This window comes from Ictalurus punctatus, chromosome 15, assembly GCF_001660625.3.
Source record: "Ictalurus punctatus breed USDA103 chromosome 15, Coco_2.0, whole genome shotgun sequence".
NCBI classification, from domain to species: domain Eukaryota; kingdom Metazoa; phylum Chordata; class Actinopteri; order Siluriformes; family Ictaluridae; genus Ictalurus; species Ictalurus punctatus.
In genome coordinates this window covers 7,220,222-7,241,081 of record NC_030430.2, presented here as the reverse complement: position 1 = coordinate 7,241,081, position 20,860 = coordinate 7,220,222, and the positions used below count along the sequence as shown (strand labels likewise).

General features: G+C 40.4%; 1 protein-coding gene across 2 annotated transcripts in view; it reads left to right on the top strand.

Moving 5' to 3' along the window:
- Positions 1 to 20,860, top strand: part of dlgap4a (discs, large (Drosophila) homolog-associated protein 4a) — a 103,778-nt gene extending 82,918 nt beyond the window's left edge. For both annotated transcript variants that reach the window (XM_017487372.3, XM_047160199.2), the window contains 6 exons: positions 8,472 to 8,833; positions 10,886 to 10,974; positions 12,625 to 13,016; positions 15,264 to 15,355; positions 16,767 to 16,922; positions 17,657 to 20,860. In XM_017487372.3, the coding sequence (XP_017342861.1) occupies positions 8,472 to 8,833; positions 10,886 to 10,974; positions 12,625 to 13,016; positions 15,264 to 15,355; positions 16,767 to 16,922; positions 17,657 to 17,878 (1,313 nt within the window). In that variant the 3' untranslated portion in view covers positions 17,879 to 20,860. The remainder of the gene's footprint in view (positions 1 to 8,471; positions 8,834 to 10,885; positions 10,975 to 12,624; positions 13,017 to 15,263; positions 15,356 to 16,766; positions 16,923 to 17,656) is intronic.

The window sequence follows — 20,860 nt, the reverse complement described above, 5'->3', positions numbered from 1 at the left end:
AACTTTGTCCTGGACTTGCTTTGATAACTGCTTGGTTATCATTATGCTGTTTGTTTAGATATGTTCTCTAATAAACTTTGGGTTCTCCCAGGAATATGGTATTAATGCTGAGAGCTTGTGACACTTAATTGCACACAGGTCATCTCTTTCCAAGTAATCATGTGACTTCTGAAATAATGTATGGGTCTCACAGCAACACGGGGCGGGGGGGGGGGGGGGGTGTTAATACTTGCGCAACTGCAATTTTTACGTTACAATTCTGTTTCAGTTTCAGTATTATGGGCTGTTTTATGTAAGTTCATGACCTATCATTCCAATATGGAAGAGGTCAAGGGGTGAATAATTACGCATAGCACTCTATCTTGCTGCCTTTATATCAACTGCTTATTTTATCTTATCTTAGCCGCTTATGTTTATGCGACCTTTACACATTGACTAGACTGCAGGTTTTTTTGCTTTTTCTTTTTACGACCAAAGCAATCTCATGATGTTGTTATAAGTAATTCAGATGTCCTGCACTGATCTCTCTACCCTGGTGAGACCTGTTTGGACGGCCTTTCTAAAACCAGATTAGAGTAACACATACTGGGTCTCGGTTAGCATCACATCGCTCTTTACACACACCAGAGGTACTGTCAGAGAGAAATGAACAGTCATAGATGATGTATAGGTGAAGCTATAAAGTGCAGATGAAGCTGAATTGATAAGACAGCTGCAGTTATCTGCATTAATATGTTTGCCATCTGTAATAGTTCTTCCTGGAGTGTCTCTGTCCCTTTGTGCGCACACACACACACACACACACACACACACACACACACACACACACACACACACATGCTGGCCTATATTCTTGGGGACAGTGACAAGCTGAGATGGGACTCTCTTGGAGCTTAAAGGCTAATGTTTCCAAATCGCACTCTCTCTGTCTCTGTCTCTGTCTCTCTCTGTAGCCTAGCAGCAGACTTGAATCTTAATACAAACTAAATAACCTCAGAATCAGAATCGCTTATGAGCCAAGTACGTTTTCACATGTGTTGTGAACTAAAGAACGGTTACACAAAGCCTGCGCAGAATGTAGTAAAAGTTAACAATGACCTAGCTAACCAAATAATGAGGGGGTGCAAAGTTTTGCACACAATTAAATCTCACATACTCTCTTTTTCCATTAATCAATCAACCAATCAATCACTCAATCAACTGAGAAATGTATTAATTGATTGACAGAAAGCACGAGAATGTAAGTGTGCAAAAGAATACAAAAGTTTGCACACCCCTAAGGAAAATGCAGACAAAGAAATTTTACACAACAAAACATCTAACGGGTTTGATTTTATGAATTAAAGGAGATTACTGGAGACTGAGAGGGTTATGGCAGGGTTTGATAGTTGTCTGAAGTTTTTGTAGATAAAGTATAATATAGAGTTACATTTTCCCTTTTCCACCGACACTATACTTCTATATACAGTGGGTGATTCAGTAACATCCAGTAGAAAGTAAAATACGCACATGATATGGCTTCAAAACGATTAAAATCATCCATTGTTATTATTCATATTGATTTTATTTAGGTAACCATGCGTGATTGCAATTTTTGTCATTATTTAAAATCGCCCTGAAACATTTGAACATGTTGTATTACTGAAACGGCGATTCCAAGGCCCAATTGCGTGCTTCCAACTTTGTGGCAACAGTTTGAGGAAGGTTTTATGGTCAGGTGTACGGTCAAGTGTCCACATACTTTTGGGTATGTAGTTTACAGTAGCTGCCAAAAAAAAGAACAACACAAAAACAAAAACACAAAACAATTTTGCCTTCCTTTTACACTCGTTAACCTTCTGTAATAATAATAATAATAATAATAATAATAATAATAATAATAATAACAACAACAATAATAACAAAACAACAACTATTATTATTATTATTATTATTATTATTGCCAGCGTGGCGTGTTTTATCCATTTATGCCCTTTTACCGCTCCCTTCCCATCCGCTAACTTCCCTACCACGTGACCCAAACCACGTGCCCGTGTCTTTGCGTTTTTATTGGTTGAGACTAACAGACCGAAAACGGGCGAGACTCTGTGGCTGAATTCCAATTGGCTTCCTCCTCCCCTCTACTGAGCGCACTCCATAGTGCGTGAAATAATCCAGCACACACTACACACAGTGCACTCACGAGTTGAACAGAGCGCGATTTGTACTACAGCCCAGTGTGATTGTGTCGCAGGTTCCAAAGAGTAAAGAATCCGCTTATTTTTAATTCTGCTCCAGCGCTGTGTTTATTGATGCTGCGCGAAATATGTCGAAGTATTTGAAAATGGCGAAAGCGGCGTGTTGTGAGTCGGTGCGTGTCGAAAAGAGTGATTCTAACCGAGTCTTTTTGTTGTAGTGAGCGACATGGAAGCGGTGAATGGGTGGTGAATAGAACGGGTTTCGGGTTGCCTTGAAATATAACAACAGAAAAGGATTTATTATTTTTTTACGGAGAAGTTCAATGTTTGGGATGTTTGTGCTACAACGTGATGGAGTTTGTTCATCGACATTAATCTCAGATAAATAAGAAGAGGAATCATTTCACGGTAAAGTCCTAATTAGTGGAAAGTCTTCCAGTTATGCAATGTATTATACTGCTTGTAATAATAATAATAACAATAATAAATATCCATTTATTTGTTATAATCTGTAATAAACAATATCAGAAAGATGCTATCTTTCATCAATGGGTTTCTTCCTGTAAGTTAACCTTGGTACCCTGGTTGCCAGATTTGGAGTAAACACCGTCTAATATCTGACTTTTTCAAAAATTAAAATGAATAATCTGGACACAGACACACAGAAGTCATGTATGTGTATATATATGTAACTCACTTATTGTTTATTTATTTATTCATTAATTTCGTGTATGATTTATTAAATCTGTAATTAATTATATGGTTTTTTTTATGAAACGCTATCTATCACAACTCCTCCCAACCTGGCAATCTCCTTTGTGGTCACTCGTTGTTAGCCGTTCAGTTGCTAGACAGCTAATCGACGCTAACAAACCATTTTTTTAAAGAAAGAAAGAGAGAAAAATGAAAGTCCCACGTCATAACAGACTTGTTGGCATTCAAGCACTGTTGTTTAGCAAAATAAATTATTAAAACCTTTTCAATGTCATGTGGCTATCTAGGAAGTTTAAAATGATTTTATTAGCCGAAATTCCTAGCTAACTTCCTATGTTTTCAGAATGAGTCACTATAACGACACATTATGTTTGTGTGTGTGTGTATGTGTGTTGTTTGTTTGTTTGTATTGTTTTTTAAGTTTTAAGCAAATGAGTATTCTTCTATGGCTCATTAAAGCAGAAGCCAGCTAGTGGGCTCAGTTTTCAAGGAAATCTAAATGCTCAATGCTAATTTGATATTATTTCTCTTGAAGTGCTGAAAGCCAGACTGAAGATCCTGAAGCTTGTCGCCAGAAAAGCGCACAAAAGAAATGTCGACTAGAGTGAGAGACTCTACAGCGTGAAACATGATTATTTTCAATCTTGTGCAGGTAAACGTGACTCAGGAGAAGGGGATTGTAGGTGCAAGAACTCGCCATGTGAATCTTTGGTGCTGTGTGTCAAGCAAAACGTTGTTTTAGAAAGGACGGTGAAATGATGATGAATTGTTGGAAGTTGTGTGTGGGGGGGAAACCTCAAGTGGACCTCCGGAGATGAGCGTGGAAAAATGGACTGCAAGAAGAGGTGACGCTGAAGTACAGATTAGCCCTATCTGCACTTTCCTATTTTACAGGTGCTTCTGTCATTTTATTACTGTCTGGATCTGTGTTTTTCTCCAGACTCGGTGCTCGTCTGATCATTTTAGTCCAAAAATGCATGCTTTAGATGAGACACTTAACCATATACTCAGTCCAGGTGAGAAAGCCTTGTATCTTTGCTACCTCTTGGACACCATCTTGTGAGCAGAGCGTGATCACATGACTACGTGATACAAACATGTAGAATATACAACCCGCTAGAAACTCGCTCGTCCTCTGTTGTGGTCATATTACTTCTGTCCGGATGCGAGAGTTTTATCAGTGAGGAGACACGTGAATAAATCTGTTAGACGTCCTGCTGAAAGACTGATCCGAATAGGGCTGAAGTCAAGAAGACAAGCATGAAGAAGAAAGTGATGGCGAAGAGGGTGGGCCGGGGGGGAATGACAAGGTAAAGGCGAAATACATAACAAAAAAACTACAAGGTAAGGAGGAGGAAGAAGACGACGGCCAGGACGAAGTAAAAATGGTTACAGAGAAGAAGGAAGCCATGAAGACGTTGACACACCACAGAGAAGATGACTGCTGTCCTGAAGAATAAAATGATGATGGATGACCACAATCACGACAACACCCACGAAGAAAACAACGGCGACTGCGATGAATCTTACAGTGCCCTCCATTAATATTGGCACCCTTGGGAAATTTGAGCAAGGAAGGCTGTGAAAAATTCTTTATTGTTTAACTGTTTGATCTTTTGTTTAAAAAAAAAAAAATCACAAAAATACTCTCATGGATATCAAACAATTACAAACACAACATGGGTTTATGACTTTTTTATATATATATATATATATATATATATATATATATATATATATATATATATATATATATATATATATATATATATATATATATACAGTGTCTCACAAAAGTGAGTACACCCCTCACATTTTATGTAAATATTTGATTATATCTTTCATGTTACAACACTGAAGAAATGACACTCTGCTACAATGTAAAGTAGCGAGTGTACAGCTTGTGTAACAGTGTACATTTGCTGTCCCCTGAAAATACTCAACACACAGCCATTAATGTCTAAACCGCCGGCAACAAAAGTGAGTACACCCCTAAGTGAAAATGTCCAAATTGGCCCAATTAGTCATTTTCCCTCCCTGGTGTCATGTGACTTGTTAGTGTTACAAGGTGTCAGGTGTGAATGGGGAGCAGGTGTGTTAAATCTGGTGTCACATGAAAAGATATAATCAAATATTTACCAAAATGTAAGGGGTCTACTCACTTTTGTGAGATACTGTGTATGTGTGTGTGTGTGTATGTATGTGTGTGTGTGTGTGTATGTGTATATATATACACACACACACACACACACACACACACACACACACATACATACATATATATATATATATATATATATATATATATATATATATATATATATATATATATATATATATATATATATATATATATATATATATATATATATATATATATATATATATATGGATGGAAAATTAGTTAAATATAGGTGTGCAACAATCATTGGCACTTCTATGAATTCATATGAGGGGGAAAAAATATATTTGAAATATATTCCCATTGATATTTTAAAAAAATTTAATACACCTGGGAGACCAGGAACAGGAAATTGTTCAACCATGACTTCCTGTTTCACAGTGGTATAAATATGAGGTAACACATAGGCCAAATTCCCTTAGTTATTCATAGCAATGGGTAAGACCACGGAATATAGCTGTAATGTGCAGCTAAAGGTTGTTGAGCTTCACAAGATGGGAAGTGTCTATAAGAAAATAGTACAAACATTGAAAATGCCCATTTCCACCATCAGGGCAATAATTAAGAAGCTCCAGTCAAGAGGAAATGTTATGAATAAACCTGGAATTGGACGTGTCTATATTGTCTTGACTCACTGTGAAGAGTACGGTTCAAGTGACCAAAAAATCTCCAAGGATCACATCACATTTAACAAAAGATCAAAAGGTTAAACAATAAGCACAAATGTTCACAGCCTTCTTTGCTCATATTTACCAAGGGTGCCAATATTAGTGGAGGGCACTGTGTATCGCAGAAATTGATGCAAAATCGAGGAAACTCTGCAATATTCGGAGGAGCTTGCAATTTGTTTTGTTGTGTGTGTGTGTCTCTCTCTCTCTCTCTCTCTCTCTCTCTCTCTCTCTCTACCATGTGGTTCCTGTCCATGTGCTCTCTCAGTCCTCTGGCCTTTACACAGCAGGGGAGCAACCACACTGTTTCTCTCTCTTTTACTGCCCCACACACACACAGCAGGCTGATCAGACTCCAGTAGCACTAGCAGTCCTCACAGCAATAGTCTATGGAAATTAAATTTTCTGCTACCTGAGGTAACTATGCTTCTTACCTTGTGAGGGTTTTTTTTTTTTCTTTTTCCCCTCTCTTCGCTTCTCTTCACTAATTTCCTCCTGACGTGTGCCTGAAATTTCTCGTCGCAAGCTCCGTGTTAATTTACTCAGTTTAATTACAGCGGCGCAGCTCTGGGACTCCGACCCGAACGAGTCTCTTAATTAAGCCCATATAATTCCCCCAGAAGAGAAAGTGGTTAGAGGAACTGAACGCAAATGTAGATGTTGATCAGCGTGTCCACTCTGTGCAATCGCACAAATCTCCACCGGACTCGGACTTCTGTTTTAATTCTGAGGTTTCAAGCTGGGGCTACACCTCATCAGTTCAGATATCGTACAACTGGAATATTTTCTCTCCGTGACTCAGTGAACAGCTGCACGTTCTCCACCAAGACATCAGTAAAGAAAAGGCTTAATGCTTAATTAAGGAACAGTAACAAGAAATGCCTCTTGTTTTCTTTACAAACAAAGGAACCACAGCTCTGACTTCCTGTGGTGTTTTTGTTTCTTTATTTATTTAATGCTTGTTTTTTTTCATCGCCATTTCATTCATGTAGGGGTGAGGCGGAAAATATCATATCGTGGTTCGCAAAGGCTTTTCTACAATACGGTGACTCTCAGTGGAAGCGTTTATATTAAAAAAAAAAAAAGAATAATACTTAAGAAATATCACGAATGAGAACCCTATTAAAAATCTGTACAAATTAACGTTTGGAAATTTTTAAAGGTTAATATAAAAATTTAAATGTCAGATCAGCTGCTTCCAGTAAGAGAATGTGTGTGTGTGTGTGTGTGTGTGTGTGTGTGTGTGTGTGTGTGTGTGTTTAAAAAGAGTGGTTTAATTAGTTTTTTTTTAAAATTTAATCATAATGAATAAATAACACTGACAGCAATATTAAACATTTTAAAATCATAATAATAATGTAACAAATATGCTGGAAGTGTCTGAAGATTCTGAAGCTCAGCACCAGAAAAGTGTCAAACGAAATGTAGGCAATAGTGAGAGGCTCTACAGCATGAAAGATGATTATTTACAATCTTAAGCACATTAGAAGCTGGAGGGAAACCAGACGTCGGCTTTTCAGCAGCTTTTCCGTTTATTATTCGTCGTAATTTCGTTGTTTTTCTTTTTTTTGTCTGTAACGATTTTATTTTCTTCAAAAAACGCAGGAATTACGAGTATATAATGAGTAACTTAGCACGCATGTCTAACTTTACATGTTGTGGCATGGGGATTTCACCGTCGCGTCACGTTTTTATCATCTTGACGTGTCGACAAGCTTCACGTGCGGAGGGGTTTGCCAACAATGAACTGCAAATCCCACTTAGTGGTAATAATCTGTTCAGCAACATCATTAGCGTTGTAAAGCATGACCTCTGTGACCGGGACGAGCCGAGTCACGCTTATCCGCTTTCCCAGGACGCTTCTGCGCCAGGTGTGCGAGCTGTACTGAGACTCGCGCAGGGTTTAAAAGGCCGCTTTTGTTCTCACATTGGCCTCGAGCCCGACGTCTCGCCCAACTGTAGCGCTGTGTGTGTGTGTGCGTGTGTGTGTGTTAGACTGTGCTTCTCTGATCCTGACAGAGACAGGAAGCAACCGTCCATATTAATGAGGTGTGGACTCGTAGTAGTGAGTCAGAGAATAGACTTTTATAAGTGTGTAATAACAGTTTATTTATTTAGGAAATGAAATGGAAATTTAAAAAAAATAAATCATTAAAAATACTAAGGTAAATGTTATAACGAAGTGGGTAAAGCATGGACTTGTAGCTAAATAGACATACTATTTGTAAAGATATTTATCTACTACAAATTGGATATACATGAGATTTTAATGTCATAGAAATTCCGAAAGTATTAATAAACGGAGCATAAAGTAATTAATTAATCAAGATGAAATGGCACTCGTAAATCGGGTACAGCAGAAAATTGTAGCGAAGTGAAAAAAAATTTATATACAAAATAACGCAACAGAAATTTAGAGAATTGTTGCTCAGGGAAAAAAATAAATAAATATTTAATACAAATAATAACAACGAAACAAAAATGTCACAGTGTTTCTGCATAAATCATTAAAAAAATGTAAATAATAGTAAAAAAAAATTGTATTAAAACTTTGGTAAAGCCGGAGAGAGAGAGAGAGAGACTGAGGGAAAATATTTTTTATAATACAAATTAAAATAATAGTTTACAAAATGTAAAACTTGACAAAAGTTCGGATGAAAACGTTTGAGGTTGCTTTTTGAAACTGTTGTGATTTTTATGATTTTGAAAAAAACGAACTTTCTTCCGCAGCCCATAATAAGACTCCGCCCCCGGTCCCGCCCCGCTCCGCCTCCAAGCCCTTCATCTCGGTGACAGTACAGAGCAGCACGGAATCGGCGCAGGACACCTACTTGGAGCAGCGCAGCGAGGCCAACAGCCAATCGGGACGCAGCAACTCTTCAGACAGCGCCACCAGCTCGAGGACGGGCAGCCTAGCCAAAGCTCCTCTCCCCATCCCCCTGGTGCCCCCCATCCCTGTACCAGTGCCCAGTGCCCGTGTGAGCAGCCCCCCTCCTCCTCCTGCCCGAGAAACCCAAACCGTGAGCGTCGGCTTCACGCAGGACGAACCTCGGTGCGCCGCCAGGAGGAAACTCTCCTCCATCGGCATCCAGGTGCGTCTGCCGTCCGAGTTTATACACATTCATCATTTTAAATTAAAAAAACATATTTAGTACACATTAAGTGGTTTACACATGGATGGTGATATTGTAATACATTGAAAACTACAAAATCTCTTCTCCTTTATATGCACTCACCGTACACTTTAATAAGAACACCTGCACATTCACGCAGTTATCTGATCAGCCAATCATGTGGCAGCAGCACAGTGTGGACAATCATTCAGAGCTTCAGGTGATGTTCATGTCAAACATCAGAACGAAGATAAAGTGTGATCTCTGCGACCATGGCACGGATGTCGGTACCGGACGGAGCGGTTTCAGTATTTCAGAAGCTGCTGATCTCCTGGGATTTTCACACACCGCGCTAAACTCTAGAGAACGGTGCAAAATAACCTTGCGTGAGCGACAGTTCTGTGGGTGGAAACGCCTTGTTGGTGGGAGAGATCAGAGGAAAATGGACAGATGGGTTCCCTCTGCAAGGAGGGATGTAATAACATAAGGTAATATAATCAGTCTTTGCAGCCGTGGTGAGCAGAAAAGCATCTCAGCATGCAAAAAACATCAAACCTCGAGGTAGATGAGCTATAACAGCAGAAGACCACGTCAGGTTCCACTTCCTTCAGCCAGGAACAGGACTCTGACACCATCGTGAGCACGGACTTGCCCTAACTGGACGGGTGAAGACTTATTTTTCTAATCAACCTGGTATTTTTCCGTCTTCAGCCATCCGGGTCAGGCGCAGTCTGTGCCCACGATAGCGTCGGACTCGTCTTCTTGGCTGACGGGCGTCACGTATAATTTTAAGTCCGGCAAAATCTCCGCTTTGTTCTTCTTTAAAATGTTATTTTTACTAAATCCAGAGTTCACTTCGTGTTTTGAAGATTTGTGTTAATTGGGCGAAAGTTCTCTGGAAGCCGTGGTGTGTGACTTCATGCATTAAAGTCCATCAGTAATGAGTTCCTGCTGCTCAGCTTTCAGATATTAAGTCAGTGCCAGTAATACTGAGTGTGTGTGTGTGTGTGTGTGTGTGTGTGTGTGTGTGTGTGTGTGTGTGTGTGTGTGTGTGTGTGTGTGTGGTTCATTCCCTGGAGAAAAGGAGTGCATCCTTAAAAAGGACAAAGTGTCGCTCAGCTGCTTTATTAACGCTCTTAGTGGCGCATGAATATGGCAGGTTTTTTCTTTTCCTGTGAGGGTTTTTTTTTTTTTAGTTTAGTTTTTTTATTACAAAAAAATGGAAAACCCTCTTTTTTTTTTTTCCCCATCCTGATGCCCTTCACCTGGATGGAGCTCTCATCAACTAGAGGCTCCAGCCTGGAGATTGCTGAGGATGATACCGCTAGGACTGCAATTACCACATGCAGTTCTGCACTCAGGTCTCCTTCAGTGAACAGTGGATTAGTTCAACAAACAGACTTCATATAAAACCATAATGAACTTTCTTTTACTTTCACACTATCCGCTGTTACCCAGATGAGGACGGGATCCCTTCTGAGTCCGGTTCCTCTCATGAGGAAGAAACCTTATCATCTTGGGGAGTTTTTCCTCATCACAGTCACCACCAGCTCCCTCAATAGGGATAAATTCACACATTTAAAATATCTAAATGTATAATGTTTATATGTTTCTGTAAAGCTGCTTTGAGACAATGTCCATTGTTAAAAGCGCTATACAAATAAAACCGAATTGAATTGAATTGAATAACTACAGCCTCGTTTAGTTCAATTATAAAATTAAAAGTTGTCGTTTTGACACTCGGACCAATCGCTGATTTTCCCTGTGAGCTGAACTTGAGCCATGAATCTTTTAAAGTCCAGGTCTTGTGTTCGTAATGCTGCATTCGACTAAACTTTGGAGGGGGGAGCAATCAAAGTAAACACCCCTCTTTGTCTGCTCAGCCCCCTCCCGAGTTTAGCAAGTGACGTCAAATCAACATGGCCGCTCACAGCACAATCAGTAAACCCAGCAGCACTGCTTATCTTTAACATAGTTATACTCTGTGTGTGTGTGTGTGTGTGTGTGTGTGTGTGTGTGTGTGTTGGACAGGTGGACTGCGTTCAGCCCATGCTCCGAGAGGAACACACTCCCACCACGAAGTTCCAGTCCATCGGAGTTCAGGTGGAGGACGGCAGGCCGTGAGTTCACGCTCCTTATTCCACTTCCTCTTCATTTCCATTTCAGCTGATGCTTTCCTACAGTGAGTCGGTAGGGAGTCGGTCGGTTGGTAGGGGGTTGGTCAGCAGGGAGTCGGTCGGAAGGGAGGGCGGCTGTGGGTTTAAACAGTTTTTAAAGTGACTTCCTCATGAGGACGATCGCAGCAACAGTCTCCTCGATCCTCCATTTTGTTTCCTTTTTTTTTTTTTTCCATCCGAAGCTCGACGGTGATTTGCTTTTAAATTTTTTAAGTCGTTTAAATGAGGTGATTGGCTAAAAAAACAACCAAACATCAAATCCATCACTGGAAATAAAAATACACTGTCCGAATGTAATTAAGCTCTGAGGTACCGTGTGTGTTTTTAATCACGCTCCTTTTTGAGTATTTGTGGCTGTGAGTTAACGTCTAGATATATATTTCACGGACGTTCCACGACCTTAAACACGACTTTAAACGGCTAAAAAGTACGATGGGTAATACTTTAATAAATAAAACACTGTATTTGTTGGTATTTTGCTGCAGTGTAAAGAAGGAAACCCTTCAGGACATGCTGTTCTGGGGTAATAATCGGTTTGGGTGTGGTGAGAGGAGCGCTGCTCGGTCACGCCGCCACGTCGTTGATTATTTGTCCTGTAACAGCGTGACGCGGAGTGTTTTCTTCCTTACTAATCATTACCCACATAAAATAAATATACCCTCATTATCAGCGTTGTTGCAGATCAACAATTTCTATATGTTTTTCTGTTGTTGTTTTTTTTTTTATTTTATTTGATTACATTTATTATTTTTTTATTTGTTAATAATGTTTGAACAGTGAGTATTCAGGGACCGGAGAGATTTTGTGAAGGATTTTTCTCTGACGTTGTGTACAGACTCATTTATCATGCAGTGTGTACACTGATGAATAGACAGTGTCTCTGCGCTGACGGGAGGAAGATCCGAGCGTAACCGAGATAATCAAATCCTGCGGGTCACATCATCCGCTCCTCATTCCCGCCGTCACTCTGTATTTCCATACCTGTCCCTCTCTCTCTGTCTCTCTCTCTGTCCCTCTCTCTCTCTGTCACTGTCGGTCTGTCTCTGTCCCTCTCTCTCTCTCTGTCTCTCTCTCTGTCTCTCTCTCTCTCTCTCTCGCTTTCTCGGTCTCTCTCTCTCTCTCTCTCTCTCTGTCCCTCTCTCCGTCACTCTCTCTCTCTGTCTCATTCAAATTTAGAACGCACCTAAATCTAATCTTAATCTTACCTAATGCTCCTTTAAACATAGAAAGTTTTGAGCCGAAAGAGATAAAAAAGACAAAACCAGGAAGCGATATGCAGTTTCTCTGATGGTCTATTAGACGAGCTGTAACAGGAATGTCGTAAATAATACTATTATGGTTTTTTTTTCCTATTTATTTATTTATTTAGCTTTTTAATGTCAGTGTTGCTTAGAACCCCCCCCCCCCCCCCATCATATTATCATTAACAATATAAATGAAATAACTGAATTATTTCCAACATCAATTATTGTTGAGGAAGTTGTCAAATCTCTTGATTTAATTTTTGGTGAACAGAGCTAGAAATTAGTCAGCTCTTCACTTTATTTCTAAATTCCCTTGTGCGTGCGTGTGTGTGGGGCTGTGTGTGTCCAGGCTGAGCCGCTTCAGCAGCATGGCGTCCAGACAGGAGACGGCCGACGCCGAGACTCAGGACCGGATGGACGGTAAAGCGTCGGAGAACATCGGCACCACTTGCAGCACTCAGACGCTGGACTGTCCCGGCAGCGTGGGGAGAGCACAGAAATCCTCTTTCACCATGCCGGAGAGCATCGAGGAGGCTCTGGACCCGTCCTCCCTTCCTCCTCCTCCTCCATCCTTGCAGAGTGTGAGCGTGAACGGAGCGTCAGAGCAGCCCGGGGCCCCGACGGTGTGCCTCAGGGATGGACACTGCTTCCTCCGACTCCTGCAGGCCGAGACGGGCCGCATGGACGCCTGGTGCCAGCAGATGGAGCAGGAAAGCAAAGAGAAGCAGCTCTCAGAAGAAGGTGAGAAGAAATTTCTGGCATGGGGAGGTGGGTGAGGCAGGGGCGTGTCTCATTGTTCTGTTCCTGCTAACTTTTTTTTATTTTTTTTTAGGACCATATACACAAAAGTGACTGTTCTTGGCTGATTTTTTTTTGTATTGCTGCATAAACTTCTGTATTTATTTTGAACATAATTAACAAGTAGCTAAAACTCTGCAAATCCAGCAGCACAAAATGCACGTTTCAATGAAAAACGAGCGCTTGCTGGATGATTGCAAGCAAATCCGGGTTGCCAGACTGAGCGCACTGTTTCCATGTAAACCGTGGAACCATGTTCCGTCTTTTAAAGGATTTTTGAAAAGGACACATTACAATTCTCCGCCTTTCAAACCCTACCCCCACTCCCAAAGGTTCAAGCTGATTTTAAACTAGTGCACTCATGGGGGATCCTGACTGAATCTGGCAACCCTGGAACATTTTTTTTTTTAGTTTTTAATTCTTGAATTCAGGATTTTTCTGCGCTGGAGAGCAAACCAAACGTTCGTCAGTTACAGTACCGAGGTCGAAAACTGATCCTGTAACTGTATTGTTTGAATGTTAGCTAGCTAGTGACAGGCTAGTTTCTAGCTAGCTTACTACGCATGTTACGATGAATCGTTATGACAGGCTATGAAGGTTATGAACGTTATGAAGGTTTTGTGGTGTGACGTGTTCTTTTACAACCATCTAAGGCCGCGTTCACACTTTCTATATTTTGCTTTCGGATGTGTGTGTTTTTGATTTTTGTTTGTAGATCATTTGAATGCTCTGTGTAACCATAACAATGCTCTTTAACAGTCCTAGCTAATATTCACTAACCACCTGGTCTAGCTATTGGTCTAGATTAGATTGATCTTTCTAGGTAAATAAAGATTGCTGTAACTCTGGTGACGAGGGGCTTGTTTGTCTTCGCTGTAGCTTTGGAGGAAGAAGATCGACTTCACGTTAGCCCGGTCATCATCCCTGACTTATTTTATTGGAATGCTCGCTAACTAACATGACAACTTTTTTCTTTTCTTTTTTTTTGTTCCCCCACTGACACTTTTGGTGCTGTGTCGGGAAGATCGTATCACCTCGCGGCCACGTGATGTCAGGCGTGCTTAAGAGAAACGTGTGAAAGCAACCTTAACAGGAACCGTGCGGTCGCCTCGGGATTGTTCGAACTGCTCTCGATGAAAATTTCACCGTGTTTCATCACCGGTTCTAATCCGTGCTGCACTTAACACGATATTTCACAAATCCCCCAACACCTCACGACGTCACAATCCCCTCCCCCTTCGTCTTACTGGCTGCACACGCCGCCGAGTTTCATCACCTTCAGACAGAGCTGCTCGTTTAACACTTTATTATTCTTTTCTTTTTGGTGTTTATTCCTGCACATTTCCCCTCTGTCAGCTTTTATCCTCCTAAAGGAGCTACATGTGAGATTTATTTATTTGTTTGTTTGTTTGTTAATTTCTACTTTCTTTCAAGCATTTTCTTTACAATCCTCATGAATCACTCGCAAGACATTAACTCTCACTCATGTGCTCATCCAGCGTCTGGCCAAATTTGGTGTCCGAGTGAGATGGATGGGAGCGGACAGGCCAGACGGGCAGGAACATCTGGAAAAGAACGCCTTCATCTTACATTTAGCTCCTTTAACCAGATGCCCCAGCTAAGGCAGATGTGGAAGCTCTTACTTTAATAACCGTATGAATTGATAGCGATTCCCGAGTGAGGCTTTCCTAAATATATCAGGCACTGAAGCAAAAATATTTCGTGGCATGTGTATATGAAAATATATATATATATATATATATATATATATATATATATATATATATATATATTACACACCTAGTCTATTTCGGTGTTCAGGATGGAGCTTTAATCACCGCATGATAAACCCGGAATAAAGGACAGTACCGTGATCTAACTCTGGCTTTAATTAGACACGTCTCATTTTTTTTTCAAGCCGCTACTTTTGGCTTTTAATTAAACACAGTGTGGACTTTAGGGTTGAACCGGTCGTTAAAAATCCCACCGGAAGAACATTAGTGTAGTTCTATAAGCGGAAATTAGATTAACGTTAACATTAACACTGGGACGTTTAAGACTTCCCCATGACAAGGATTGATGTAGGACGTGGCAACCGGACAAGTGCAGCATCTCTTCCATAAAAGGCTAGTGTTTAAGCTTAAGTTTCTCTCATCCTGCGTGTGTGTGTGCGTGCGTGCGTGTGTGTAGTGCTGGGGAAGATCCGCAGTGCGGTAGGCAGCGCTCAGTTGCTCATGTCTCAGAAGTTCCAGCAGTTTCGAGGCCTGTGTGAGCAGAACCTGGTGAGTCCCAGAGCCTCGGCTTGTAACGCGGCTTCGCTCCGCGCTTATTAAAGGAGCTACATGTGAGATCGTGCGCACTTTCAGTTTCTTTTACGCATCAAGCCATCCTCATGAACCACTCACACACACACACACACACGCACACGAGCGTGTCCACGTGAATCATCCGGCTGCTTCCGACAATCCTGATCTCATTTACGCCGATCGCGACGGATGAGCTCGCTCACGCCTGATGGGAAAGCAATGCATTTTAAAATCTATTTTGTTTTTGTTTTATTTATTTATGTATTTTTATTGGAAAATGTATTTAAACATATTGGAGTATATAAATGAACGAAATTCGATGAATATTCTTAATAGCGTTCATGATGAAACAATTCTTCTCCACTCTATGTAGTCTGTTAACAGTAAGCATTGGTTGCTAAGCAACATAACACAAGATTAGTGTCGCGAGTTCAAATCCCAGCGCTGCCACGGTTGGGCCCCTGAGCGAGGCCCTCAACCCTCTACTGCTCAGTTGTATAAATGAGAGAAATGTAAGTCGCCCTGGACGAAGGCGCCGTAAAAACGCAAACTAACTAACCTGATTCGTGAATACGGAGTGCGGTGGTGATGCACTCATGGGTGTGCGCATCGAGGATTTTGCACCGTCTTCGGTCTGGGATCCGTTTTTTATAAAATGTACTAATTATCATCGGCATCTGTTTTCAAACGAAAGAAATAGATCACAATCATAACCCAATATATTGTTTATATTGCAATACTATCTTCTGTGCGTGTTAGTATGATTGATGTATTTTTTTACTGTAAGGCGTTTAATATTTTTACATAAAACGGAGTGAGTAGGGTTATGTTATATATATATATATATATATATATATATATATATATATATATATATATATATATATATATATATATATATATATATATATATATATATATATATAAGAAATATATTGCTTTTCCATATGGGATTCGAATATTAAACCTACTAAAACGTCTTCATTTGCATCAAGTGGCTCTAATTTTACATTTAGCTCCTTTAACAACAGTCTGAACGTCCGCAAAACAAGTCCGTTCCTGTTCTCACTTACGTTGTAGCAGCTGTAAACAGTCGTTCCCTTGCCAGCCTCTCTCTTTTATTCTTTCTCTTGAAGTTAAAGAATAAGACTATAAAAGGACCGTTCGTCAAACCTCAAAGCGTAAACTGAAGACGAATGTAAGAGATAAAAGGAACTGACTTGTTTCATGGGCATTGCACAACGTTAAACGTAGCTATAAACGGATAAAAAGTACGGCGAGTCAATTTGCTGTGGTGTCAGAGGAATAAAACACTGTTCTAATCAGTGTGTTATTCCTCAGTGTTACACACGTTTGTGTGTAACTTGTGCGTTCTTGTGCACACCAGGACGTGAACGCTCAGCCACGGCCCACTGCTCAGGACCTGGCTGGCTTCTGGGATCTTCTGCAGCTCTCCATCGAGGACATCAGCATGAAGTTCGAAGAGCTCCACCTGCTCAAGGCCAACGACTGGAAACTGCCAGAGAGCAGCAGCAGCAAAAAGGTGCCACGCTTTACACGTTTATCTGAGAACGTTTCTAAAGACCTTTTATTTGTCGTCTGAGGTTTACACGCGGTTCAAATGGAAAGCATATGATGGTTACAAAGGCAGTGACGGGATGCCAGGTGGATGATTTACTCGTTGACAAATGTAGCATTTACAGTACAATGTGGTTCAAATGGTCTATTTTACACACTCGGTGTTCTGATAAACTATTAAAGTACTGTTCTTCATAATAATAATAATAATAATAATAATAATAATAATAACATTAAACTATTGGACTCCTTAGTTTGCTGCTTCAGTGTTTTAAGGAAGGAATAAAACGCTTCGTGGTGTGCTGTTTTAAGAAAATAATCAACAGCAGGATGGTGCACATTACTCTTACGCACCCCTTTCCAATAATCTTAACGTGTTTTATTCCTCTTATGCCATGACTTGCCATTTTATTATTATCCGTTTATTGTTATGGAACTTCCACTAGCTGCTCCGAGCAAACCGCTTTACCTGGAGACTCGCACATTCCTCCGTAGAGGGAGCTCGTTATTCGAGCCATTATAGAAACGATAACGTGTTAGTGAGAACGCATTAATATAAACCTGTCAGAGCCGCTGTTATAGAAAATGAATCAACAGCCAATCAGAATCCAGATTTCGACAGCGTGTGATACTTCCACCTTATTTATTTATTTTTTATGTGTAAATTCCAGCTGTTCAAACACATGTCCGTTCCTACAGGAGGAGAGGAAGCCGAGCGTGACGACGCCGAAGAAAGCCCCGAAGCCCAAAGCTTCTTCGAAGGAGAAGAGCAGCGGAGACTCGGCCGCTGATAAACAGAGACAGGAAGCGCGGAAGCGGCTGATGGCTGCCAAACGAGCCGCATCCGAGCGCCAGAACTCTGCCACGGAGAGCGCCGACAGCATCGAGATCTATGTCCCTGAGGCTCAGACTCGCCTCTGAGAGAAACCACACATATACACACACATGCATACTCGCACGCTCCTGAAGCGGACAGAGACTACGAACAATTACAAACTTGGGGGAGATAAATAAATAAATAAACAAACAAACAAACACATAAATAAACTGTGCGTCAGTGCGGAGATTCGCGGTGCTGCTGAGGAAGTTTATTACTGTTCTACTTGTTATAATAAGAGTTATTATACAGAGCTGTAATTATCTCACGGAATATATCAAACGCCCGCCTGTAAATTTGTCTTCATATCTCGGACGCCACGTCACGTGTGTTTGTGTGGGAGTGTGTTCTAAAGAATCCTACGCCCTTCAGTCACTCCGCCCAATCAGACACATCCCTTCCCCTCTACCCCCAAGCACGCACTCAGGATTCTGCACGTGTGCACTTGTTTTACAGCAATGTGGTCTTCCTTTCCTCACCTTCATCATCATCACTATTATTATTGTTATTATTATTATTATTATTATTGTCATTGGTTCGTCATCACTTATGGCATTTGAATCATAGGAATGTGAGAGGCAGTTTTTTAGGGGTTTTTTTTTGGGGGGGCACAAATCCGTCCTAGACATCACACATTAATTAATTAAGTCATTAATTAGATTTGTGGCGTTCACTGCGTTCACACTAACAAGCGACACGCAAGATCCTTTTCCAGATCGAACCTCCCGTTCGGTTTCATTTTCTCCGTTTTGTAACACGCCATATAAGGTATAAAAAAAATTCAGTTTATAGTTATACAGCTTGTAACATCCACGAAACAAAAAAAAAAACCCGCAGGTTGTGTTGATACAAGCGTCAACTGCTACCGACTGTTAAAAAGCGTCGATACTCGAGACTCCTTCCGAATGTGCTAACTGTACGTCTCCTTACAGAAAGTTTCACCATGTCAACAGTTACACACTTTTCTTTGTTAATAACAATATTATTATTATTATTATTATTATTATTGGGCTTGGATGATTTGGAGCGTCCACCGTACTCGTCCCAGTGCAGGGAGGAGTTCTTATTATTAATGATGGAAACGAAAGCGTGTTGGAAAACTAATCAGCCAATCAGATTTGAGAATTCAGCAGCACTGTGGTGTAAAGGGTTTCACATCAAAGTAAAGTTTTTAGACTGAACTTTTTTTTCTTTTTCTTTTCTGAAACTAGATAGAGGTTAGGTTCGAAAACATTTTACTCCTGTTCTCCATTATGCGTATGATGATACGTTTTTGGACACTCCTCTTAAAAATTTTGGCTCACTGATCTTAGAAACGCTTCGTCAGAACACACACACACACACGCGTGATAAACTAGCAGGTGTGAACTCAGGGTCAGGATGCGGATCACAAAAAATAAGAGCAGGAGGAGGTTTAATCCATCCGTCTGAACTTTGTTTGGTTTGGATTTGCCGGAGATCAGCGTTTCAGCTGCAAAATGTCCGACTAATATTTTATCCTGAGTAATCAGTCCATGTTTTGCAATTCCTGTTTGTAATCATTTTTAATATTTAAGCCACTTTGTCTTCGTGCTCATCATCATTCTGTGTGTGATATGAGCTGTGATTCTCGAATCTTCTGCTTTCTGAATGTAGAGGCGAATCGAAAACACTTCAGCTGTGTGTGTTCAGACCTCGACTCGATTTTTGAAGGTATCAAGGGTTATTTCATTCCTGAAGTTCATCCACAATCTTCAGATTGAATTTTTTTCCCCCCTGCGAATGTAAGGATGTCTGATACTGATGATCAGATTTGAGATGTGGGTTTTTTTCTGCTTTTTTGATATTTTCCGTCAATCCATTACCATACTTTTTTCTTTTTTCTTTCTTTCTTTTTTTATTTATTGCATAGCAGCACACTGAGGATCATTTCCATCTTAGGCACATCATTAGCTGAAAGTTTTCAAGCGTCCCCACAGCAGCACTTTATCAATAATGAGTAATCGTGGCACGGATATCGCCGTGGAAACAGTACAGTGCTTAGCTCACACTTTAAAAAAAAAAAAAAATGCTCCTCTGCTGTTCCTCTGTCATGATGAGATTGTTTGTTTGAAAAATTGTTTATTTGGATACTAGAGAACATATTACATTTTTTAGAACGTTGGGGTTCTTCAGTTGGATGGGAAGTTTTTATTTTATTAGAACCCAGTTCCAGACAGAGTAACTGTGCATCACTTTTAGTTTCCAACCATTATCTTTGGATCAGACTCCAACTTTGGAGTCAATCCTGTGGAAAATTCATTCACGATTCTGCATCGCGTGATTTGAAAATAACCGTTTATGACCAATCTTGGTCCACAATGGTTTGGTTTCCAAAAATGGACGTGTATAGAGACGTCAGGAAGAAAAATTAAGCTTGGAAGAAGGTAGCAGAGATTACATTTATGTACATTTATTACATTTATTTGTGGCATTTGCCAGACGCCCTAAACGCCCTTTATTTATCTTGTTTATACAACTGACTAGTTGGGGTTTAAGGGCCTTGCTTGCCCAACAGTGGCAGCTCACCAGTGCTGGGGCTTGAACTCCTGACCTTTGATCAGTAACCCAGAACCTTTAACCCCTGAGCCACCACTGCACAATTCATTGGTGCTGCTGGTAATCTTAGCCTCTAATTTAAGGCTAAGCTAGTAGAAAGTAGACATGCCAATTAAGCAGTTAATCTTCAGGCTGGGTAGTGTTTATCTTGTTAGCTTTAGAAGATAAAAACGCTGTACGAGCCACGGCCACAAGTGTGATCCAACCCATACATAAAACTGGCTGTCCAAACACAAAATGGCTGTCCATCCCTGAATACCAGCAACATAATTAAATGTCTCTTCATGTGCAATACACTCCAATTTCACATTGTTCTAAACCAAACATCGTATTGTTTGCTAGGGTTAGCTTTAGAATCTGCAGAATGGTCATCTTTTGGATTATATTTTGAGAGGAAGCTGTAAATTTTCATTGTCCGGAGAAATATTAAACTTACTTTTCTTCTTTTT